Genomic DNA, 24960 nt, shown 5'->3' on the forward strand with positions numbered 1-24960 from the left:
TGTTTATCCCTGTCAGCTTGCCTTCTGGGCGTGCTACATCAACCCAAGCTCTAGCTGTGACAATGACTAACGAAGCACATCGGCGAACGGAAAATGGCATGCCTGCAGTATCCGGCATGTTGAGCTGCCAAATGCTGGCCTCCCATTGCAGCCGTCTTGGGTCAGCCACCCTCCACACCTCTCCTTGGTATCAAGACCGGTGCCGTTGGATCGGTCCAGAGTGTGTTGCCAGATAGCTCCTGGCTAGTGTATGAAGTGATGTACGCTACCTCATAAAACCCAGCCGTTTGGAATACCCTGGCCAACACTCGCCCTCCTCATACTTTACCGTTGTATCGCAGGTACGAAGCGGGGAGCTTCTTTGTCCAAGTAGTGTACATATCACCATCATAACCAAGTGCTTAGGCAAGTGCTGGTTTCCGAGCCTTCGGATAAGCATCCTCTTCACGCCAAAAAAGGGTTGCTTATTAGGCGCCGCTGCCGGTCGCTCAAAGCGGGAGGCTGTGGTAAGCCCCCATACTTATGAAATGCGAGGTGTCATTCATGGACCGCGTCGCATGTAGGTTTCTCTACAACGATTTGGGTAATAATGTTTCGGTCAACCGCTTCTTACCCCGGGCCACTAGGGTGCCCTCGGCCTTGTCTGTGCGGCTCGTTATCTATGGCAACATCCAACAACACCGCCGCCGCCTACCGCGATTAGGAAAGAATGCAGCCGTTCAACAAGCTTCCCGATTATGTCCTTTGTGCAATCTCCTTTCCGCCCGTGAGGTCAGACCGCACCGCAGCGCAACGGGGACGACCACGGAAGCCCAAAATCCGGCCCGACAAAAGTCGGCATCCCGAAGACCCATCATCCAGACCCGGTGTGGAAAGCCCTCGGCCATTATCCACCACCACCCCACTTCACTTCAATCGGGGCCATGGTCTGGATTACGAGTTGCGGGCCGATGCAAATTCCCAATTATTGGTGACACAACAGCCAGCGGCACGGGCTCGCCAACTACATGGCAGCATCCGGTGTTCCTCTTCCGCGTTTCGTCTTCCATATGAGCGACACCAGAATACAACAAATAACTGGGTAACGGCAAAGAAGGGGGCTCGTCCAGATTGAATGGAGCACAGTTGAAGAAGGCTTCTGTAAGGCGATGGGACGTCACTTACCGCGGTCAAGGTCATCTTTCGATGGCCATGTGCTGTCGGCTTGCCGAACCGCGGCGCGGCACATCATATGTGCACGCAGGAGTTCATCCTGGCAGGGGACTTGAACTGGGGCATTGCCGCATTGCCAGGTATCACGGGTCGCTAGTCACGGGTAGGGAGGCCTACGGTGTACTGCGTATACGCTACCATGTACGAGCCATCGAAAGTTACCTTATGGAGGACTCCTTCCCGCTTACATGCCCTGAACTCTACTCCCCGCGGCCACGCCCCTCCCCCCACTATGGCGGATGCCCCTCCGTCTTGTCCAGAGTCCTGCGTCCCGCCGGCATGGTCCCAATCACGACAAGTGGTCTACCACACTGGCATTGCGCTAACTGAGATGCGCTGCATGTGTGTGCATGCTGGAAACCCGAGCAGTATCTGCGAGGTGTCAGATGAAAGCCGACGGGGTTCTCCTAATTGTCGCGATGTGCTGGGGTGTTCGGATAGTGTCGATTGCTCGCGGATCCAGCCTACCGGCACTTCGCATGGCAGGACCGCCGACCCCGGCAGGATACCGGGCCTGGGCCGAAGTTTCTTCATAAAAGGGTCCCCGTCAGCCATGTCGGAGAGGGTGGCATCTATCCCTTCCCATGGCACCACGGACGACTCCCTCCATCGCCACCAAACCCCATCGGTGTTGCAGATTGCCTTTCAAGCTGGTGTCATCGTCTCTTACATTACGATCAAGACATAGTTTCTCGTCTAGGCCCGTCGCTTTGCGACCCCACCACATCAACCTACGAGATGGTTCTGAAGGCTCTGAACTCTGTTGAGTTCGCGGACGCAAGCAAGTCCGCCGTCCTACATCGTGATCTCAAGAGCCAATTCCTCCGTACTGTAGGTGGCGAGGGTAACTGCTATGTCGTCGACGGCGGTCGGAAGCTTTTCGATGCGTCCGGGGGCGCCGCCGTGGCATGCCTCGGCCATAGCGACAAGCGAGTAGCTGAGGCTATCATCCGGCAGCTCAGCAACATTGCCTACAGTCCCTCTACTTTCTTCACGACGTCGGTATGTGAGCAGTTGGCCCAGTTTCTCATCAACACCACACATGGTCACATGTCAAGGGCCTATCTTGTGAGCAGCGGTATGTTTGCAATCTTTGAACGCATAGTCCTGGAGGCTCACATGCTTGGCAGGATCCGAAGCAATGGAGGCGGCCATGAAACTCTCTAGGCAGTATTTCCTGGAGAAGAAGCCAGCAGAACCACAGAGATATCTTTACATTGCCCGCCAGAGATCGTATCATGGCACGACGCTAGGCGCATTATCTATGGGTGGCCATGTCGCACGCCGAGCTAACTTCAAGCCCATGCTCCTCGACAATGTTGTGTCGCATATTTCCCCATGCTTTGCGTACAGGGATAGGTTGGCCGACGAATCGGACGAGTCCTACGTTGCAAAGCTCGCCAAGGAGCTCGAGGACGAGTTTATTCGGGTTGGCCCTGGTAATGTATGCGCATTCGTAGCAGAGCCAGTTGTTGGAGCTGTAAGTTGATTCCACTGTACCCATCCCATGATAATCTGTAGTCACACGGGCTGATCTCTGGGTACGTTGAGGCACTGGGTTGTGTTCCGGCTGTTCCAGGCTATTTTCAAGCAATGAAATCTGTGTGTGACCGATACGGTGCGTTGCTCATCATGGATGAAGTCATGAGCGGCATGGGCCGCAGTGGAACTCTCCACGCATGGGAGGCCGAGGGTGTTGTGCCAGATATCCAGACCATCGGCAAGGGTTTGGCTGGGGGCTATCAGCCGATAGCCGGCGTCCTCGTAAACAAGAGGGTGGTTGAGGTGCTAGAAAAGGGGACAAGGTGGGTTTCGGTTCCCCGGACATGCCTCTGACGTCAGATTTGTCGGAAAGTGCTAATAAACGGCTGGCGACGACAGTGCCTTTGTTCACGGACACACATATCAAGGACACCCTGTCGCGTGTGCGGCAGCCCTGGAAGTTCAACAGATCATCCAGGCAGACGGCCTGGTGGCCAATGTGCAAAACATGGGTCAGCTCTTATCTGGTCTTTTGAAAGAGAGTCTTATGGACCATCCATACGTCGGAGACATCCGGGGCAAGGGCCTCTTCTGGGGAATCGAGTTTGTCCGCGACAAACAGACCAAGGTGCCATGGCCTAGTGCAGCGCGAATCGCAGCGAGTATCAACGAGCTGGGGTTGACGGAACCATACGGCATTGTTGTTTACCCGGGCTCAGGAACAGCAGACGGTGTTCTCGGGGATCACATCATTGTAGCGCCTCCATATACGGTGACAAGGGACGAGATTGCATTTGTCGCCGAAACGGTGACGCGGCTCGTCAACGATTTTTTCTCGAAGCTGGCAATTCAGGGGATCTGAAAAGTGGAGGATCGTGGGCTAAGACGACGGATGTCAAACAATGACAAGTAAACTCAATGGCTGGAATATACTATCATGTGTCGTCCGAACCAGCCAATTGCGTGTTTTACCGTAAGGGGTCAGTCTATACATTTGAACCTAACAAAAGTCTGTCGTCTCGTCCCATCCCATCCCATCCCATCCCGTCCTAGGATGTAGAGACAATGGATGAGTATTGTGCTGGTTGCAGTCAATCCTGGCCCGACTTCTGCTTGCTTTCTCCTACGTGTCATGTCCTTCACAATTAGGGCCTTCACTGTGCACGTCCATTGCAAGGACAAGGCAGAGGCATATCACGTAGAAAAGTACGATATGGAAGCTAAGGTAGTCGAGGTATTGAGACAGCATAGGATGAAAGTGCTCAGGTTCTCGTGCAGTGTGGCGGGAGATCTTCTAGGAGACTAGGACCCTCACACATAGCGGGCTGGTTGTAGGTGCATACATGCATCGGCTTTCATAACAATACACCCCTGTCCCGGTCCACATTCCTGGACCTCAGAGACGTCCAGTGCCTGTGCCTCCCTTATTCGTCTGTACTGGAGGCACCTTAGGTACGGATAGGTTAGGTAAGGTAGGTACTTTTACCTGTCGTCTTTAGCATACCTAACATGCGCCGCAATTTAGCACTTGAACCCCAACCTAGCAGCCGGAGGTACCCACCCATAGGTACAATAGCTCTTGTCTCCCACGTCCAGTCAGTCCCCTCGTCGGATCCAAGCAGCTTGATCCGGCCCTCCGTTCATCCTGACCTCCCTCTCGACTTCTCTTCGCCGAGTGCGACCGCCGCGAATACATCGAACATATACTGCCCTATCTGACTCGACCAACAACGCCACATTCGTTCGCCTTTCCCATGTCAGTCCGGGCTGAACATAGGCCGCAACCGACATCCTAATCCCTCCACATCTGCTTGCCAACGTCGCTGTGCAGCAGCAAGTCCCTTCGGAACATTGGCACTCATCATGTCTGTCGGGCCTGCGACAAATCGCCATGCAGCCGACGAGGAGGCTCGAGCCGAAGTCGATGTGCTAAACTCGCGTCTAGAGAAGACAGCCCAATTGACAAAGAAGATTCAGGCATGCATGGGAAGGCTGGAATCTACGGGCAAGAGTGTGCGCGAGGTCGCTGGTCCCCTGAGCGGGGAGACGAAGAAGCTACAGATCCTAGGAAATAGTGCGTTTATTGCCATGCCCACAGGAGATCACTTGCGGTCATTCCCCTTTCCGCCTCTCCATTCCGAGCTGGAAAACAACGACGAAGCATGCGATAGCGGCAGCTGACCAGTGACCTCCTCAACAGACATCGATGCCGTCCTCTCCGCAATCGAGCGCTTGCGTCAGCCGGCCGACAGCAAAAACGATGAGGAACAGATCATTCGTGCTGGCCCAGACAAGATCGGCTTGTCGAACTACCTGGCCTCCATCAAGCGTCTCAGCAAATCGCTAGCCGACATGCAGGCCTCCAATCTCCGCGCCAACCAGCAGACCATGTCGGAACTTACACGCTTGATTAAGTCTGGCAACTCCCAACTTGAGAGTCACTTCGATAAGTTGCTTCGGGGAGAAACACCTCGCTCAGTAGAACCGCTCCACTATATTACAAAGGATGTGCCGTTTCCTGTTCTGTCACAGGACAAGGTTACGCGTCTTGGCTTGGTCAACGCCTATATCTCCAATAATCACCGCCAGAACGGGGGTGCTGCCGCTCCTCAAGATTCTTCTACCGCCAAGATATACGCCGAAATCCGCGGGCCCTATCTGTCTTCTACACTGGCAAATCTGGCCGCCGCGAGCGTAAACACGACTAAGAAGAAGAATCCCGACGCCATCTATCGCGCAGGCGCCAACGGAATTGGCACATACGCTCAGGCAATGGAGGGTCTGTTTTTGGCCGAATACGACAGCATCTGCAGCATATTCACCCGCGAAGACTGGGGCCCCCTATTCCAGGCCACATGCCAGGCCGCCATGGCTGAGTTGGCCCGCACGCTACGAGAATTGAACAATCACATCAAGTCTCACCTCCACACCGACTGCTACCTTGCCTATGAGATAACCGAAATCATGTCAGGCTTGTCAAGTAACCTCGAAACGCGTACTGGCGAGCTCAAATCCTCCCTTGCCGCAGCCCTTCGGCCCGTTCGTGAGACCGCCAAATTATCGCTGGGGGAGTTGCTAGAGGATACCAGGCGAAGAGTTACCGCCATGCAGACACTTCCTCAAGACGGCGCTCCGATATCGATCGTGTCCGAGACAATGCAGCGTCTACAGACCATGGTCGAGTTTTTGCGCCCTGTCTCCAGCATAATGTTCTCCTTGGGCGATGGTGGCTGGAAGTCCAGCGCTGCTACTGATGGACGATCTACTGATGTGATACCGAGCCTGGCTTCGTTCGATATCGGCGCTGATGGCAAAGAAATCTTCGCACATTATTGCGCAGATACAGTTGACATGCTGATGTCATCACTTGACCAGAAAGCGAAGATGGTCCTCAAGGGACGAGGCATCATCGGGGTGTTTCTCGCCAATAGCGTGGTCATCATTGAGCGGATGATTCGTGACTCGGATCTGGCCCCCTTGTTGGAGCAACGGATGGGCATGTTGGACCAGTGGCGCAAGAAGGCGACTTCCATGTACACGATGGACTGCAAGGAAGTTTCTACCCACTTGTTTGATGTTATTCACACGAGCAAGCAGCGACCAACGTCCGGGCAAGCTGATTCAGCCTCTATCCTTAAGGGCCTGAGCAGCAGGGACAAGGACAACATCAAGGGTAAGTTCCAAGCGTTTAACGCATCATTTGACGAGATGGTCAGCCGTCACAAGTCATATAACATGGAAAGAGAAGTACGCCAAATGTTTGCCAGGGACATTCAGCAAATGCTTGAGCCTTTGTACAACAGATTCTGGGACCGATACCATGAGGTCGACAAGGGCAAGGGCAAGCATGTGAAATACGACAAGGCTGGCATCGCCGCTGTATTCATGACCCTCTACTGAGAAGGGGCGTTCTTCGGTAGGGCCTACCTACCCAGTTGTTCGAGGTTTCTGCGCAGTTTGGGGCGTCTGTTTACTTGGGCTTTCTTTGGTGGGAGGGCTTGGCGTTATGGATGCGGATACCAACTCATAGTTTGGCGGGCCAGATCTATCTTACACGTCCTGACATACGCTCATCTAGAGTACGAACATGAGCTCTATTGGCGTTTCTGATATCAACAATAACCAAGTGTCTGTTGGGGACAGCATTCTCAAGCAGACCCAGCAATTGACTTTGAATTATCTGGTTCCGTGTGTGTGTGTGTGTGTGTGTGTGTGTGTGTTTTTGTATGTTCCGTCGACTTAAAGACACAAATTGGCAACTGGCATCGGCAAAGGTTTACTTGCAGGGTGATCTCATGGATGTCGTCGACCGTAAGGATCGGCGCCTAGCTATCGATGAGGTGTCTTTTTAAATAGCAGATCCACGCGCTTGGATCTGTCCCAAACAACGACTCCGTCGCTCCGTCGCTTGAACCAAAGAATTCTATGCTGCGGAATGAATTCTTCATGCGTCTGCTCGCTTTTCCACTCCGCCAGAGCCTTCTCCTGTGCCCCTAGAAATCTATCTTCATAACCGACGACGAAGTCGTTTCCGTCTATGTCTGCGTCCCATCTCAGTCTATTGAGAACATCCAGAGCCGTTCGGAACTTGCCCGCACCCTCGGGTTTGGGCACGACCGTTGAGCGTGGCTGGTTTGTGGCCGCCTTCGCCCTCTCCTTCTTGCCCAGCTTTCCCAGCGGTAGGCCCGATACTGAAAGATCCTCCTCGTCCGAGTCTGAATCGTCATCGCCGTCGACGTAGTCGCCCCACTCTCGATTGTCCAGCCTGAGATCTCCCAGCTCGGTGCGTTTAACAAGAGTCGCACTGAACCAGGAAGTCGTCGCATCGTAGTATTTTTCATCGCCGTGAATATGTTCTTCGAATTGATGCAGCACGGCTTGCAGGTTGCTGTGCGTCGTGGTCAGGGTTTCCTTTTCTGGCCTCTCATCCTCGCATATCCATTCTAGGCCGACTAGGTACGAGCCTTGATATTCGCTTTGTTGGCATTGTGAGTTGGGTGTCGCCGCGTCGACGAATCTCGCGGGCCAGATTCTCGGAGCAAGCTCCGGGACCTTCCTGTTGATGTCTAAATCATGATCAGAAAACGGCTGCTAGGGATCTGTACAATTATGAGTTGACTTACCGACGAGGAGTGATGCGCAACGGGACTCGAGCCAACCAACAAGCCGACTCCCACGTTCCAGCGACCCTCCCCAGTAGTGAATGCGGAGGTTCACGAACGTTTTAAACGAGGAAAGGAAGCTTGCGGCGCCTTGTGATAAGTCCTTTTCCGCGATCATGCCAGGTGCCGAAAGAATAGACTGCCAGGTTGCGCCCTCCGCGAATTTGGCGTTGGCTTGGCGTAGCTCCGTCGAGATGATCTTGACCGTGGGAACAGAAGCAATGAGTGCGGTGTTAAGTGTCGGCGAATGCCATCCAAGAAGGCACATGGCTTCTCTGGGCGTCCGGTAATACCGTAGCTGCTTGTGGAAGAATGGATCAAAGACAATGTCGTTCTTCCAGTCGAAGTGCGCATAGTGGTCGAAGAAGGTAGCGATGACGTCGGCCGTCGAAACTGTACCCATGCCATGTAGGAGCATTTTGCACACCCTAACCAACATAACAGACAGGTGAACGCCGCCAAGGTATCCGAACTTGGCTGCGTAGATCCCATTCGCCTTGGCCCAAGTCTTGATCACTTGATAACAGACGCGAAACTGAGCAAGATCCGGGACAGACCTAGCAATGTAGTACATGTCCCTAGCCGGCTTCAATTTCAAGAGCGTCTGGGTTGGCAAGCTGAAAGCTGGATCAGATGGGGGACGCTTCAGCAAGTTTGGCCACTGGTTGGCAACGCTTGCTGCCTGACAATACTGGAGATCGCATCTCAGCCCGAGGACCTCGATCTCGAGCATAGTGCCAGTTTTTGCCTTCACCTTCCGTAGTATCCGAACACCTTCTCCGACCGACTTTCTCAGACGCTGCCTGGCAAGAGTGAAGAAGACGCGAGGGCTGATTGATCCGATGCAGAGGCAGTCAATATCGGACGATTTCGACCATACGCCAAGACCATACGATCCGACAGGAACTAGTACAAGGGCCGGTTGACCACGCAACTGTTCCACATTCGTCTGTTCGTTCTCCCAAAGAATCTTTCGTAGCAGCCCCAGGGCCTGTTTCCGGGTACACTCATCTTTTTCTGCCGGGACAACATCGAGAAGCTCCAAAGTCTGCTTTAGAGCGGCGACATCAGACATAGATCCAGGTGCCCGTTTAGCCTCGACAGGGACGACTCGAGCACTGGTGCTGGGACCATCTTTTAGTGAAGAACGCCGTAAAAGGCAGCGAATACCCCAATGATCGCTTGCGTAAAGGGGCCCACCTGGACTCTCGCCATCGCCAGTGAGGAAGCCAAACATGTTGAACCGAGAGATGTGAAAGGGACCGCCATTTTTCACTAGAATGCGGTCATATCTCTGTGGTCGGTTGTTCAGGCCGCTTCCGACCATTTTCACGGCCTGAGGGTTCGCTCTGGGGTCGAATGTGGCACCCTGTTCGCCTTCAAAACTGTCGTGGATATCGCCCTTGATATTGTCGCTGACGCCGGTCTCGACACGAGAGATAAACCACGTGTCCAGGAAGTTGGTCTCTGCCAGAGTTGCCTCGATTCCACGAAGAAGATCCTCTGTCTGTACTGTAATGGAGCCGCGTTTCACTGCTGCGTCGATAGTGTAAGAAGAAGTGGCTATGTTGAAGTCTCCGGCCAGGATCCATTGGTTTGCTGCGTGATTACTCTTCAGATGGTCGAGTATCCGTTGCAATTCCCTGTCAACCACAGTCAGCTCCGCATTTCTGGACTCAGCGAAATAATCTATTACTTTTCTTTGGCAACGACCGCGCCATCTGTAAGGCCCTGACTTAGATGGCAGGTTGCCAAGACAAGGGGAAGGACTGGTTCCTGAGTATCGTTATGTACGAGATCTTCGAACTGAAGAATGGCTGATCCTTTGTGCTGTCTCTTCGAGGGCAGGTATTCCCACGAGAATGGTCCCCTGCTGAGCACAACAGTGTTGAGAATGTTGGGCAGGGGGCCAGCCTCAGCGTCATTTGGCGAACCCTCAGAGACGTAGAAATACGTTTTGCAGATGCGTTCATCTGCGAGCAGGAAGGCTAGAAAGTCGTCCGTCACCTCTTGGAGAACTACGATGTCCGCAATCGCATTTTCTGCGAGTAGATTTTCCACGATCAAGGAGTATCTGGTCCGGGATGGGGGATAATGAAACTCTGCTAGTACGTTCCAGCTAGCGACAACAAGATTCCCGTGTTGCTTGTTGTCGAAGACCTCAGGTTCGGATGGTTGGACCAGGCGTTTCCACGCCATTTCTGAACGGGAGAAATACCACGTTGGCCGCGGAATGGTTGGCGAAGGTGTATCCGAGCTGGAATTGGGAGCATGTCTGCAAATGTTAAAGGACTGGGAAATTAGGTCAATGACACCCCATTGCCTCATATGTCCAGAAGGACTGCGAACCAGGACTGAGAGCTGGCTAGCCTCCCAGGTTACGGCTGGTAGCCGACGAAGCTTGTCAAGCAAGAACTCGAACTTTGACGAAGGAGCTGCGTCTTCGCACTGAGCCATCGTAAGGTGCATATTGTAGGGCTCTGACCGGCTCTGGCCGATGGCCGCGAGTATGGCGCCTCGCAGCGATGTTAGCCGGGAGATATTCCCCTCATTCTCGTCACGCAAGAAGAGGGTGCTGCCATTTTTGTGAGAAAAAAAGCCCGGTGAATCAAGACGGATAGGCAGGGGAGCGAGCTCGCCTGAGGCGGCACGGTCCTTCAGGCACGATACAATGGCATCACAAGCCTGATGCAGCACGCTACTCTCCGTGGATCTGACGAACGGATAGATGAGATTGACATGAGGCGGCCATTTCGTGTAGGCCTTGTCGTTGTCAAAGCGAAGACGATTGATTGCCGTCCAATGCTCCTCTGGGGGGATGATACAGAGAGCTGTAGCGTGGCTTGCTGCTTGGGACTCCATGATACTCGGAGAGCTCTGCCGAACAGAGACCAGTGTATGACCGAGAGATATGGTGATGACTGTGCCTTGAGGTGCCTGAATGTTCCGGACTGGGAATGTGATGCGAACAGGGTGTAAGAGAGACAATGTAAGAAGGGAAGAGGTCTATTGAGCGCGAAATTGATACTGGGTTGTGTGTAAAGATGAAGTGATTAGGGGACTGTGATCTTTAAGAGCCAACTCGCAAAGATGTTGATGTGTTGCTACAGAGAGTGCATTTGTAGATCCAGGGACCATTCAGCCATGTTCAGTCTCAGACGGCCTACCCATGTATGTGTGCAAGCCAGAGCTATTGTTGCATTGCAGAAGTTCTAGAAGGAAAACTTACTGCAGCGGTGGACTGCGGGGAAGCCCACGCGCAGAGAATGATGTACAATCGTGACATGCCAGGCCGTATGCGTCAGAGCAAGGCCCGCATAGTCTCGCTGCCATCCTCTTAACCACCTAGACAAGCCGGCCTGCGGTTTTGTGACTCACGGAATTGGGGGGGGGGGGGGGGGGGGGGGGGGGGGGCTTGTCCAAAAAAAGATTGTGCTATGGAAGCGAGTTCGCCGGTGACTCAGTTGGAGTTGGTGTAAAATGCGACAAGCACTGCCTCGAAATCCGCAGTGCGTTCCCGGTCCAGCGGTGGGTCTTCGAGTCCTTTGGACCCGTGCGCCCAGGTGAGACCAGCTGGCAGCGTCACAGACAGGTGCTTGAAAGAGGTTCGGTGCCTTCGGTAGGTTGGCCGATCATTCCTGCACATTGTACCTTACTACCTTACCTACCTAGGTACCTAGGTTTATTTAATACGGGCTCTTCGATGACCTCTCTATCTATCCCTCCAGCTCGGCCTCATCTGGCATGTCTATCGCTTCAACTCCTCCCCAGTCAATTGAATCTTGACCCTTGCCCTCCATCAAAGCCTCCAGCTTATCCTCATTAGTCACGTATGCGCCGTTCTGTCTCTTTTGCGAGACTGCGTATCTGATCGGGTCCCGCCACTCCTACGAAGAGCAAACACGTTAGCGAGCCTAGATACCTAGGTAGGCAAGTACTGTTAGCAGGTTTGGGCAAAAGCTTACCCGCCACCAGACTTCTTCGCTTTGTACAGCGTATCTCCTTCCTTCATCACCGCTTTTTGCCGTCGCAAATGGCCAAACTGACTGCACCACTTCGTACTTGTGCTTTCCCGAGAAAAGCTTCTTCATGCTCGTCATGAACTTGTTTGCCTTCGGCTGGTTTTGCACCACCACCTTGGCGTGCGTTACGGGAAACGACACATGGAGCACTCCTTTGTACTGCGTCGCGGCCAACAGGGCTCGCAATTGACCTTCGATCCACATCGTGTCCAAGTTTGCAACTACTCGATCAAGTGCTATGTTGCACTCTGTTAGTTACCCAGTTCGACAAAGTAGATACGGTTTGATAGGGTCCTCACCGAAACTTTTGACCTGCGCTGGATCTTCAATAAAGCGGCGGCACCACTCCTCAAGCTCTCTTTCGCCAACTTCGGGAATGACGTCTGGCTTTACTCCGCCCCTGTACGCCATCTCGCCCTCACTGACACAGCGAATGTACTGCATGCGCTTGCTCGTGTCATCCGGCACCAGCAAACCCATCAGATTGAGCTTGATGTCGAAGTCGACCTTGCGTCCTCGCGTCCCTTTCATGTGTATGAGAGGCTTGGGCGGGATGCTTGCCTGGGTCCTGATGAGGGATAGAAGGGCACTGGCGCTCGCTGACAGATGGTCTGACCTGGAAGAGAGAACGATACAGTCTGTCGATAGGCTGAAGTTCGGCGGTGAGTAGAGCTTGTAGTCTAGTCTTGGTAAGCCTGGGTAGTACATGGGTCCTGGACTTTCTCGAGCTCGGATCGAAACATTCGTTTCTGAGAAGTTGGATGGGCCAGAATAGGGCGGTGGGGTCAACGAGCTGGCACTGTCTGGTGTCACATCATCGTAGCTACGGCTGCGGGCTGCCAGCAAGCTTTTCTCTTGCACTAGAGATGTAGATGACGGTGTAGATTCTGGCGTAGGTTGTATCGGTGCTGGCGCCGGTTGCGTTGAAGTCCTTGGGGCCGACGAAGCCGTAAATGTCGGAGGAGGAGGCGGAGGCGGCGTCGGCGTCGACGGTGTCACGGTTGACGGCGGCAACGGTAAGGGGGGCAGCATAGACTCGTCAACGGTCGTCATTCTGGCAGGCGCGTCTCCGAGTACTTGGTAATGCGGTTGGTGAAATGCAACATGCAACCTGGTTAGTTTGAATTCAAGCCGAACCTCGAGAATCTCGGCAGGCGGGGGGGCGGCGGCGGCGGCACGGCGAGGCCAGAATGGAGAAGAGCTCAACTTTACTCGCACTGGAGGCAAGATAATTCAGGGCGCTTTATTAAGTATCTTTGCGCGGCTGTCTAGGCCAGGGGCAAACGGCTTATCAAAAGCAATGTTTCCGAGACCAGCGTCCATGGCTCCGACGGTATGGATTCAGCTTACGCCCATGGCTTACACTGGGGGCCTTGGAGGCAGAGATCTCCATGCCTTTAGGCACCATCAACTTCAGCCCCGCGGCGCAGCGTTCCCTTGCTCGCTCCTCATCTGCACCTAGCCACTTACGGCAACTGGCGTCGGCCGCTCGAGGATCGCCATCCTGGACGCGTTTGCTGAGCCAAACCAATCCTGAGGCAACGAATTGCCCATGTCGTTAGTGTAGTTGTCTTGGGGCGCATATATTGTGCCTCATGTTCATAAACCGTGATTGCCGCGACCCACGACGCAACAGGAAAAGTCGAAACGCGATGGGTCTCCGGTATCGAGGATACATCGTCTGCCACTGCCAGTAACATTGAGTGGTTAGACTGCATGGCCTTTTGCCATTCGTCTACTTGCACTACCTATCCGTATGGTTAACTTGATGAGAGGAACGGAGCGCAATTCTGCCCTACACAATGCTTCCATCTCTCATGACCCAACGCCAAAATAATGTCCCAAAAACCATAATGTGCTATTGCGAAGCCCTCTCAAGCCTGTTGCCGCGATGCCATGCTTGAACCCTCAACGCCCACTCCGTCGAATCGCTAATACATCCATCATACAGTCGTTCGAGCATTGTCTTGTGCTGCTCAGCCAGAGCAACTGGTGAATTGCAAATCAAACAAGCTGAAAGCCTTCATCCTCTGCGGCGGACATATGCTCCTGACGAAGGTTCTGACGCGCTTTGCGACCCTTCAGAACTTGACCGTTCTCACTGAGAATCTCATACTCCTTCTCGACCATTCGTTCCGTCTCACGGCCTGAGGTTTTGATGAAGACATCGAGCGTCAGGGGGCGATTGGGGCTCTCCGTCTTATCGAAACTGTACTTCCAGTCTTCTGAGGCAGCAAGATTCTTCCAGCCGCCCTGAGAAGGGGCAAGATCCATGAGAGATTGGCTGAGGGGATCCTTGATTTGCTCCTTGGCCTGCAGCGCCGAGTTGAGACGGCCCTGGTGAGGCGCCCAGTGCGATCGCCCCTTCATCACATTGTTCTGCATCTTCTTGAAGTGGGAACTATCTCTGGTGTCAGCGACATCTCGGTTCGGGATCTAGCAAAAGAACGTACATCTCGCTGTTCTTGCCTCTGGGACGAGTCTTGGCGCGCTGTTGCTCAGTGCCTCCAATAGCTTCGAGGGTGGCCCAATCTAATCGGCAGCCTGCGAGAGGACGAGCTCCGTTGGACCACTTAGACTGGGAATCCTTGGTCCTCTTGTAGTCCTGGTGTGCGCTCCGGAGATCTCGCTCGTACTGAGCCTGGACATCGGTCATGGCAGCCATGATGCTTGTATATGTTCGAATTTGTACCGGAAGGTTCTGTGACGTGACGTCGCCGGTCGCGTTTCTATGACAAAGGGGCGGGCAGGTTCGAAGAGTGTAAACCTAAGTCGACAAAGCTTATGTTCTCTGTCGATAGCGATAATAGTCTGGGCGATTTGCTCGACACGTAGAATCGAGGCAAGGGTCGGTGTGGATAGTTGCTGGGAGAGAGATGACGGGAGATATAAGAGAGGTAGCCGAAGGAATCTCTGGGGTTATGCCCGTTTCGGTGCTCGGACTGACTTTGGAAGCAAGGCAAGGCGGAGGCTAAGGCAAGGAAGGCGTGGTGTTGGTGGTGCTGGGTAGCAGGAGAGGTAACCGAGGCTTGTGAGGTAATCGCTGTGTTGGTATTGGGGCAGTAGATGCCGGGTGAGTCACCGGGCTGAAGGTTGCCGGAGATTGCAGAACGCGAGGCCAAAAACGAAAGAGGCGCGGATGCGGGGGAGGTTACGAAAAAGGGAAACCGAGAGCAAAAATAGAGCGAGATGGAAAGAAGGACGAGTGTATGAGTTTGCACAGCACTTGTTGGCGCAAGCAGTTTGATGAAGAGGTGGGTGTTAGGCAAGTGATGCGGTTAGAATCAAAGACATATACAAGAGTACAGGGTTGGGGCAGTATGAATGTTTATGAGGTAGTTGAGGAACAAAGGCAAGACGAGTCAGAAGACGAAGGCCCGGGTTGCGGGATTCCTTAGGTATATACCTTAAGACCGGATGGCTCAGGTATCCTTACGTTATCAAGGCAAGTTCTGGTCACAAGGGAAAGTGGCACGGGAGGCTAACAAACCGGGCTGAGGCCTGGGACGGGACGAGACGAAGGAAGTCGAGGACGGAAGTCGAGGACGAGGAACGAGGGAGAAGGAAGATGGTAGTGACGAAACGCGACGAGAGCGAGCTGCTTATCTCTCGGGTTGTCTCGGGGTGCTTGCTTAGGCATCTCATCCCACCCAGGCATGACCTGGGCTTTCGTGCTTTTCATCGTACCTAAAAGGATGGCAGCGGGCTTATCGTCTCGGCTCAGCGGGCATGCGGGCGATAAGAAGGCCGATAGGTGAGGTAGGTGGTTGTGATGCAGCATGATAAAGCTTGGGGCGTGGCTAGAGACACTGTCGGACATAGGTTGGAGGGGTGTGTGCATGTGGCACACGCAGCACGGTGCTGGCGGTCCTCCTGCACACTGAAGATGCTGCAGAAGATGCTGCAGCTGGTCCTGTTTTTGGCCGAAATGAGTCGAATCCTCCAATCAAATCAGCTGGGCAAGCCGGGGGCGGCTACCCTGAGATAGGTACCCAGCAGCGTGGGGGACGACGGGGGGAGGGGGGGAATAGGGCGTAAGTGGGCAAGTGCGACTGGTGACAACTGCATGCAGCTGCGTTTGGCTGCGGTCTGCGGTCTGGAATCACCGAATCAGTCAGTCAGTCATCAAGGATGAACCAGTCACGTCGCCGCCGCCAAAGTGATGTCATCCATGCACCGCCCAGTCAAAGTCGACACGAGCGTCAGCAGCGCCAGCGCCGACTCCCGGCGCATTCAAGTGCCTTTCTGACGAGTACCAAGAGGGCGCAGGGCGCCTGCCGGTTTCCCATCTTAGCCCCTGACCAAGCAAGACACGCGCGTGGGCTCGCCGATGACGATGGGCCGACCATCTACCACAACATCCGGCCTGCTGCTGCCTTTCCGTCAGCTGGCAACTCTTTGCCCACCTGACAGACTGTTCTGCTGGGCTGCCCTGCCCAGCGCCCGTCAACACATACCTACAGGCTACGGTAAGGTAGGTAGTAGAGTTCCCCAGTTCTACCCCTACCTGGCCTTACCGCAATACCTACATGCCTTGCCCTGGGCCTTGCGCATCCTCTCCCCCATCCCACCATCTACTACTGGTTAGGCACATACTGGTCAGTCATACGGCCTTTCTCAGCCGCTCTTTTTCCTTCTCAACCCAAGGCTTTCCGACCTGCGCTGCGTTTCTGCGATCGGAGTCCCTTTCGGATTTTGACAGACGTTATTGGTCTTACGTTTTCGTCATTTATGACGTCTGATACCAGAAGCATGCGCCTGGCTTGTTGGTCCTCGCGCCCTCAACCCGTGAAACACACAAAGACACATAGTCGCTTACGTGATGCACTTTTTCTGTGGGCTACATATGTAGGATCACATGACCGTAACCGGCCACCAACGAGCCAGAAGCAGATCCAAGCACAGCCGTGCTGTTCTTCTGTCTTACCTTCGAATGATCTTAAGTGAGGTCCGGGCTTGATCGGTTCCTAGGCCGTCTGCACTTCCCAGGGCAGGCGGCGGTGCTGCCGCTCCCGGGCCCCAGTTCCAAGTCCCATGCCCACGATGCGACGCATTGATCACTCTTCGTCTTGGCAACCACACTCCCGAGTCCCGTCTCTCCTGGGGAGTAACCTACGCCAGGAAACCCCCCATTGCGTGCATTACCACTTTCGCCGTCAAGCAGCTGTCTCTTTACCACAACGCATTGCCGCTGGTGCTTGGAGACCAAGGCGGCGGTCGACGGTCGACAGCTCCCTCCCGTCACACTTACGGGAACCATCCGGTTGAACAGACAACCAACACGTTGGATCCCTGGGCCAAACCACAACTTGGGGTCGACACTGCTCACATCGTGAATACCTCGACAACATTCAGTCTAGCCCATGAATAGTTCAAACGCCATCATACTTCACAGCCCATCCTTCCTGCAGCCACCCATAGCTCTCCCGTCACTTTTTTTTTCGCGTTGCCGCCGCCAGGACTCTCATCCTCCTCTGGCGCAACTCTCCTGATCCGTCTGCACGATTCAGGTCGCTCAATCTAGGGTTTTGAACGAGCATCGAATGTCGATATACCATCGCTTGGCAACCATGGAAGGTCTTCGCCAAAACAACATCCACCAAGCGATGCTTTACGAACAGCTACAGGCCCGATGCGACCTTCCAAGTATTCATGTGAGTGAGTCACTTCCTCCAATGTCACGTTGTCTGGTCAATGGCCTCACAGTATTTGCGCTCTGCTATGAACGAGCCGCGGCGGACACTGGAAGCCATAGAGTGATCAGGACACCAGTCACCCGTCCATACCGCCAGGATGGACTCGCGCTATGGCGGTGATGGCATCCGCCATTCGTACGTTTGTTGCTACAGGCCAAATCTGCGTGGGCACTAACACACGCCGAATGTTGTTGACAACCAGCCCATGGCCCCGATAAAGATAGGACTGCCTGCGGAGTATAGCGAGCAGACTGATAGGGCGCAGTCGGGCCAGCAGCCCAGGAAGTGACCACCGGCCGCACGACGGAGGAAACGGTAGCATGTTGCGAACTCATTGACGCATATTCCATCATCAAGCCTATCAAGCTGACTGGGTCTCTGGAGATGATGGTGTACCTGGGGATGAGAAACTGTGGCGCGCCATCCCAGACGGCCCCCGTCTACATCTCATCAAAAGCCTGTGTGGAGCGAGGGCTGGGTTCGCTGTTTGTGTCGTAACTCGCGCTGAGATTCATGGACACAGCTAGGCCTGGATGCCAGGAGAAAGAAGATGGCCTTCGACGGCTAAATTCGTTTCCCAGGTTTAACGCAGCTTTGCACTGACCCGTCAAGTGTGGGGGACGTGGCTAATTTCATGTTTATTTTTGCAACCGATCCAGGCACTTGGCTTAGCTGAGGAAAGCTACGACGCTAGAATGCACATCTTCACTTGTTTCATGTTCCTCTAGTGAGCGACAAAGGGGGCATCAGAAAAGTTTGTGTGTCACCTCGACCTTCATGATGAAAATGGCTTCACTTATCTGGCCAGCCAAAAGGGGTATCACCCGAAGATCTCTTGGATAGTTGCAGTAGACAAGTTGAAGCACGCGTTCAAGGAAGCGTTGGCAACGCTCACCTGATGGTGGCGGTCTTGTCTTGCTTGTTCAGCATGGACCGGATATGGCTAGCCCAATAGGACGGTGCACCAGAACCTCATCTCCTTTTGCCACACCTCGTGTTGTCTTGTTTCGAGTTGCGTTGGATGAAATATTCAACGACTTGGCCCGCTCTTCTTTCATTGTTTGTCTTTTCACACCTTTCCTAAGCCGACATTTTCTCGACTTCTACAGACCCCTAAAACCGCGAACCTAACCTTCTCCTCCTGACAGACAAAGACGAAGGGCCGGTTTTTTTACCCTCCAACACATACTCGATGGCCCTTTGTGTATCTCTCTGACCACATGGCGGTAACTGTTTGTCTCGAAGCCACTACCAAGTATTCGGGCCATCAAGCCACAACGCCCTTCTTCGTCAATTAGCCATGTGGGATTTCTTGTTCGCTTGGCAGGACGTTCGTCTCCACAACGCTTCTTCATCGGGGGGGACAACGCTCAACGTCCAGGTCGTGAGGCGGTCTTTAGCGTCTTTCTCAGGTGTAGAGGAGGAGCATTATGGGTCCTTGGCGTTGGACGCAGTTTAAGCTGGCCTCCATGCTTTGTCCAACGCCAAGGACCCATAATGCTCCTCCTCTACACCTGAGTTAGTATGGCATGGCACTGCGTCTGAGCCATCTACCAACTGCTTACCCGTCAGGTAGCTGGACAAGTGTCCGATGCTACACCAGAGGTGAAGGCCCTGCGAAGAATCCGGCTCTGCCACTAAAGCAGGCCAGTAAGATATCAGCATCAAGGCACAATATGTAGATATATAAACCATCTCGTCTCCTCCCTGTTACTAGGAAATGCTCCATCACTCTCAACATCATCGTCGGCTTTGACCCCTAGTCTTTCTTTCTACTCCTCACCCGAGGAGTGCCTTTCTTTCTCACTAGACATACCAACTTGGCTGTACATCATCAAAATGTCTGCTACCCTGCTACGCCTTCTGGGCCTAGCCGGAGCTGCCCAGGCGGCATGCTCCAACCTTGTTATCGATAACTTCTCACGATCTACCGTTTCCGGTAGCAACAACCTCGATGCGTGGACCAGCGAAGACACTTCCATGTCAAAGGCCGCCATCAGCAAGGGCATCCTTTCGTTCACTCCAAAGACAGACAGTTCCTCTTACTACTACGAGACTCTCGGCTGCGTCAAGGCGGCCACCCAAGGCTATAATGCCCTCTCTTTGACGGTCAAGGGACCTAAAGATGCCTCCATGATGCTGGAGATACAAACCAAGGCATCTTGTGCAGATGACAACTACAACAGCCAATGGGTCCAGATCAACGGGTTGACTGGCTCGACCCAAAACATCTCTATCGCGCTATCCTCCTTCACAAACGCCAACTTGGACGCAGTCTCAGCCTTCGTCTGGTCAACCTATTCCAAGTTTGACAATTATCAGTTCAGCAATCTCCAGTTCACCTGCAGCGGCGGCGGGTCGAATCCCTCCATTTCGACTGCCCCAGCCACTACCACCACCGTTGGTTCTGTGTCGACTTCTCGCTCTGTTGCGGTTTCGTCTTCAACAAGCGCGGCGTCGCCCACTGCTCGCGCTTCCTCTGGCACAACCTCATCCTTCGCCACCTCGGTACGATCGCCAAGCTCCACGACCATGTCATTTGTCCAAACGGGCCCATCATCTCGTATGTCTGCTTCCTCATCCCGCCAAACCAAATCTCCTTCAAGCTCTCGTACATCGAACGCTTCTTCGTCAACCTCGCGCGCAGCTCCTTCGAGATCGATGTCTCTAACTTCCGTCTCAGTCTCTGCTGTCCCCACCGCGTCCGGGTCATCGAGCATTCGCTCTTCGACTGTATCTAGTTCCGTTGCCGCCCAATCTTCGCCGGTATCCTCGAGCTGCAGTAATCTCTTGATTGACGACTGGGCCTCGCAATCGCGACTGACATTTCTTTACTACAACGCCATGTTACAGCCCAGTAGTGACGATAGCACGATGAAAGAGATCACTGTCTCGGGAAATAGGGTGACGCTGAAGCCCAACGGTGGGGATTCATACTTCTACAGCAAAGTCGCCTGCACCAACACACAGGTGAAGGGATATGGCGGTATTTCCTTGCGCATCAAGGCCAAGGCCGGCACGACCTTGTCCATCCAACTGGCCTCGTCACCAACGTGCGGGGAGGACTCTGCCTTCGCTACCAAGACATCAAAGGAACTCGGGTGGACATTCAACGGCCAAGAGAAGCTCTACAGCATCCCCTTTTCCAAGTTCTCGGGTGCCGACCTATCCAAGATGACAACGATTCTCTTTGGCTCGTTGTCTTCGGATGTGACCTTCGGCCCGATGGCTTTCTACTGCGGCAACACACCATCTGAGTATATTATCGCGACTCAACCAACCGACACTGCTGCTGTCTCAACCGTCCCTGCCCCGAGCAGTACTGGCTCGGTCAAGATTGTTGATAATTTCTCAAAGAAGGACTCCAACTCTCTTGGCTATTGGCATGGAGGTGACGTCGATACTGCTCTCACTTGGGGCACGAACAGGGTCACCATCAAGGCGCCAGATGCCGACTTCTCCTTCTACACGCAGCTCTCCGATAAGTGTGCCGATATGACCAGCTATGACGGTTCTTATCTCCATGTGGCCTACTCTGGAAGCAATAAGTTCTCGATTGCTATGCAACAGCACAACCAAGCTTGCGACGAGACTGTCTCACCCTTCCCTGAGACATGGGATTCTCTTGAGGCTGCACGTTACGCAACTGGCAACGATATCTACATTCCCATCTCCCATTTCAACATCCAGCGGAAGCGTGCGATAGGCATCGCTTTCAAGGGTTTCTATACCAACGAAGCTGTCACCTTGACAAAGGTTGAGATCGTCCCGTCCGTCCCAGCCAAGGCTTTGATCCCAGAGAAGCTGCCGTCTGGGAATCTCATCTTTGCGTGCAAGCGTCCCAACTCGATCGCCTTTGCTATTGATGATGGCGACCCGAAGTTCGCCCAGGAGGTCATGGAAGTTATCAAGTCGGAGAACATCAAAGTAACCTTCTTCACGGTCGGTGCACCTCTGCGGGACTCCAGTACCAATCTCAGTGCCATCTACAAGGACATGATGAGCCAGGGCCACCAGATCGCCCTTCACAGCTACACGCACCCTCGTATGGAGGGCCTGCCTAACAATGACGCGATATCTTGGGAGTACGACCAGGACATTAAGGCTGTTCAAGACATGTTCGGCATTACTACGAAGTATTTCCGACCTCCCTTCGGTAACGAGGGTGCTCGCATGCGTCAGCAACTCGTCCGATCCACGAAGGACGACAACCCTTATATCGTCAACTGGAACATTGACGTCGAGGATTGGCTCTACGCTCAGTCGGACACTCCCGAGAAGCAATTGGACTCTTTCCAGCGCGACCTGGACAAGGGCGGCTCCTTGGTTGTCATGCACTACCTGTACCCCAGCACCGTCTCCTACTTAAGGACATTTATTCAGAAGGCGAAGGCAACTGGGAAACAACTGATGAGAGTTGATCAGTGTATGATGGATCCTAATGCTCCGCCTCTGTAGGGCTATACTTGTTCACTCACTATTATCATGATATGGTTTGATCGGAGGAAGAGGTTTACCTTACTTTACTTGGAGCGGCATTTCAACGCATATTGTACATAACATTCCTTCAAGCCACCTGTTTAATACCACTTCACTGTTCTTCAAAGGTATCCATCTGGTTATGTGTCTTTCTACCATTCCACGATGTCGTTTCCCGCAAACGATCAAGTATTTGCAATATCCTGGGACCCGAATGTGCCCTATAATCTCTTCAGCCCGCACCACGGGTTCCAACGAATGCCTGTTCTCCCTTTTCCTAGCTTCTAGACGGTAGGAAGCCCTTGGATCCTCGACAGCGCCTCCGAAAATACAGTATCTAGCTATATATCTTGGCATCTGGCGGCACTTTGATTTGTGCAGGCACCAACCCCTATCCCGACCGGCTTCGAAAGGGGAGCCTAATCGGTATCATCGCCTGCAGACTGGTCTCGGTCGATGAAAGAGAAAAAGTGGCCCGCCATCGCCTGGTTCAGGTTCTTGCAAAGACATGCCTGGACGAAAAGTAAGTCAATATGCAGTCCCCCAACTCCCTATATGATGGAGTCGTTGACGCGCTACTCAATGTGTGAATGCCCGATCAATGATCACGAACACGTCACAGTCGCGAAGATATCCCAGTATATGACTCATCACAATACAGCTGTTCCATATTAATCGTGAAAGTTTGCTTCCTCATAGAAACCGCCATATGGCTGGTTGGAGGTGGTTCTTTGCATTTCCTACGCTTAACTCAAGACCCGCGTGTCTACAGACTCATCGATTATGGCCAAGAGTATGCAAATGCTGATCCACATGCCGTTTCCTGGCACTCTTCTCGTTCCGTCGCCACTGTTCCGCTCAGATCCCTGTCAAAGCCTGTCACCCTGGTCTTGATTCTTCGTAGCTTTGCTCCAACCCAGTCCTTCCGATATGATGTCAGAATGAATTCTCCCGTCATCTTGTGCGGTCTGCCTCTCCATGTCTCTGCAGACTTCAATGGTATATTGAATGAGCTGGGAACAGGTGACTGGCTGACCGCCTCGACTCCTCTCCTCGGAGAACACCTGAACCTTTTCCATGCAATGCTGAATGATCCGCTGGTGTCCGATCTGATGAAGGAGCCGAATCTTCTCCAGGCTTGCCACCAGATGGTTTTCTTCCATATAGATGGAATCAATCCCCCACGCGACAAGTATACCTATCGTAGTAGACTTGGCGCATCTCATCGCCAAGGCTTCGAGGCCTTGTTCCTTTCTAATCTCAGAGAGTCGGTTAATCAGAGTGTTGACAATCTTGGGATTGTGAGTTGAAGGTTGATGGTTGACCGTGACATCATCCTCACTGGGCTTGTTGGCCAGTTTGACGTTGTGTGACTCGGCATTATCCGATGCGTGCTTGAACATGATGACAGTCTCGCGGTGCTTTTCTCCGATGCGCTTGACAACTTGGAATGCGTCTCTGTCGTGGTCTTTGAATGCCTTGGTGTGGGCGTCGAGTATCTCCATGAATGTTACTCCGGTTTTGGTCGCACACAATTTCAAGACCTGCTTCTCTGCATGTGCCAATGTTTTCCAATAGTTGTCGGCGAGCTTTGATGCGATCATATCGGTGTTGCGCTTGACCAACCGCTCATTGCAGATGATGTCTTCTCCGACCTCATCCACTACTTGCCTGTCCAAGGCTTCCCTGAGCTGGGCGGCAACTTGGTTCCATCGATTTCCGACTTTTCTCTCGGTTTCATGCATATCCCTCATGAAATTTTCAGCAGTATCGAGGTCAAGGAGTGGGTGCAGGCCGAGAGACTTCGTGAGGAGAAGGTGGTGGCTCATGTGAAAGAAGAGAAGACCAATCTCTCTGGAAATTTTCTGGTTATAGTAAGCAGTCATCTTTTTCGTTCTTTCTTGGGCATCGAAAAAAAGGTCGTCGATATCAGCCACCGGAAGAGTTTGGCCCTTCAGGACGAGCTGTTCACGGATGATTGCCCGAAGATGCTGATGACGATGGCATATCTGGCGAGCGACAGTGCAAGTGATCTTGGCTTCCAATGTGCGAGAAAGCCGACGGTCAGCGAGAAGAGCTTCGATGTCTTGGCGAGGCATCGATGCCATGAATTCGTTCTTGATCTGCTTCACCCGGTCTCTTATCATCGCAACTTCTTCTCGCTTCATTTGAGCCAAGCATTCTTCTAACACGTGAGGAATGTCGAATGTGAGTTGAGAATCCTCCATCGTCGCTACTTGACCGAAAATATTGCCGTTAGTAATCAGGGGCTGGCATTGCGATGTCCAAGGTACTCAGGGAGATGAGACGGAAAGAACTGCTGCTGTTTAGGTGAGTGAAGAATCTCTTTTCTGAGCCGACCTTAGTTGGATATGGCAATGTGAAGCTCCTAGGGTCTTTTTTGAAGAGTTGACAAAGTGAAGTTAGTTGGCTTGAGAGGGATATGTTGCTTTAACAGGATAGAGAGCGATGGTGCTAACGTTAGGAAACTGCATAGGTTAGATTCTATCCTAATATATGAGATAGTGAGTTGCTACTATAAGCAGATGTAATATATTTAGGAAGGAGTTTATAAACTTAAGATATCTTACTAGGACCTATAGAAGTTAAATAGTAGTTAGCTATATAGTAACTATTAAGTAACTATTAGTAACTATTATATAGTTATAAGTTATTATTTATTTTTTATTAAGTATTATAAGCGTTTTTAGGTATTAGGGGGTATATATCTTAGGGGGGGGTGTAATATATAAGCTATATTATATAGGTTAAGTAGGTTTTAATACTCTAAGAGGTTTAGATTTATTAATTATATACTAATATATCTATTTATATATACCCTCTAAGCTATAACGTATTATACTTATAAGCTACTAGCTAAAAAGCTTAAAATTCTAAGTTTTATTA

At 52.7% G+C, this 24960-nt stretch overlaps 7 protein-coding genes across 7 annotated transcripts; 4 read left to right on the top strand and 3 right to left on the bottom strand.

The window, feature by feature from the left end:
* Positions 1 to 1950: 1950 nt before the first annotated feature.
* On the top strand, positions 1951 to 3556 carry CGCS363_v004883 (putative aminotransferase; the record flags this gene model as incomplete). Its single annotated transcript, XM_036636732.1, has 4 exons — positions 1951 to 2290; positions 2343 to 2656; positions 2734 to 3017; positions 3094 to 3556. The coding sequence occupies 4 exons, from the start codon at positions 1951 to 1953 to the stop codon at positions 3554 to 3556; spliced, it is 1401 nt and encodes a 466-aa protein (XP_036498364.1).
* Positions 3557 to 4557: 1001 nt separating this feature from the next.
* Positions 4558 to 6594, top strand: exo70 (Exocyst complex protein exo70; the record flags this gene model as incomplete). Its single annotated transcript, XM_036636733.1, has 2 exons — positions 4558 to 4768; positions 4895 to 6594. 2 exons carry the CDS (start codon positions 4558 to 4560, stop codon positions 6592 to 6594), a joined length of 1911 nt encoding a protein of 636 aa, XP_036498369.1.
* Positions 6595 to 7023: 429 nt separating this feature from the next.
* PAPS1 (Nuclear poly(A) polymerase 1) lies at positions 7024 to 10718 on the bottom strand (the record flags this gene model as incomplete). Its single annotated transcript, XM_036636734.1, has 3 exons — positions 7024 to 7760; positions 7818 to 9499; positions 9553 to 10718. 3 exons carry the CDS (start codon positions 10716 to 10718, stop codon positions 7024 to 7026), a joined length of 3585 nt encoding a protein of 1194 aa, XP_036498370.1.
* Positions 10719 to 11572: 854 nt separating this feature from the next.
* On the bottom strand, positions 11573 to 13381 carry CGCS363_v004886 (uncharacterized protein; the record flags this gene model as incomplete). The annotated part of the gene is made up of 6 exons (XM_036636735.1): positions 11573 to 11743; positions 11822 to 12114; positions 12178 to 12558; positions 12740 to 12913; positions 13229 to 13289; positions 13349 to 13381. 6 exons carry the CDS (start codon positions 13379 to 13381, stop codon positions 11573 to 11575), a joined length of 1113 nt encoding a protein of 370 aa, XP_036498367.1.
* A 6032-nt stretch (positions 13382 to 19413) lies between these two features.
* On the top strand, positions 19414 to 20315 carry CGCS363_v004887 (uncharacterized protein; the record flags this gene model as incomplete). The annotated part of the gene is made up of 2 exons (XM_036636736.1): positions 19414 to 19910; positions 19961 to 20315. The coding sequence occupies 2 exons, from the start codon at positions 19414 to 19416 to the stop codon at positions 20313 to 20315; spliced, it is 852 nt and encodes a 283-aa protein (XP_036498368.1).
* A 103-nt stretch (positions 20316 to 20418) lies between these two features.
* CGCS363_v004888 (putative peptidoglycan-N-acetylglucosamine deacetylase) lies at positions 20419 to 22032 on the top strand (the record flags this gene model as incomplete). The annotated part of the gene is made up of 1 exon (XM_036636737.1): positions 20419 to 22032. One exon carries the CDS (start codon positions 20419 to 20421, stop codon positions 22030 to 22032), a length of 1614 nt encoding a protein of 537 aa, XP_036498361.1.
* An 890-nt stretch (positions 22033 to 22922) lies between these two features.
* On the bottom strand, positions 22923 to 24281 carry CGCS363_v004889 (uncharacterized protein; the record flags this gene model as incomplete). Its single annotated transcript, XM_036636738.1, has 1 exon — positions 22923 to 24281. One exon carries the CDS (start codon positions 24279 to 24281, stop codon positions 22923 to 22925), a length of 1359 nt encoding a protein of 452 aa, XP_036498362.1.
* Between the last annotated feature and the right edge of the window lie 679 nt (positions 24282 to 24960).

This window comes from Colletotrichum siamense (genome assembly GCF_013390195.1).
Source record: "Colletotrichum siamense strain Cg363 chromosome Unknown KSG_Cg363_contig03, whole genome shotgun sequence".
Lineage (NCBI taxonomy): Eukaryota > Fungi > Ascomycota > Sordariomycetes > Glomerellales > Glomerellaceae > Colletotrichum > Colletotrichum siamense.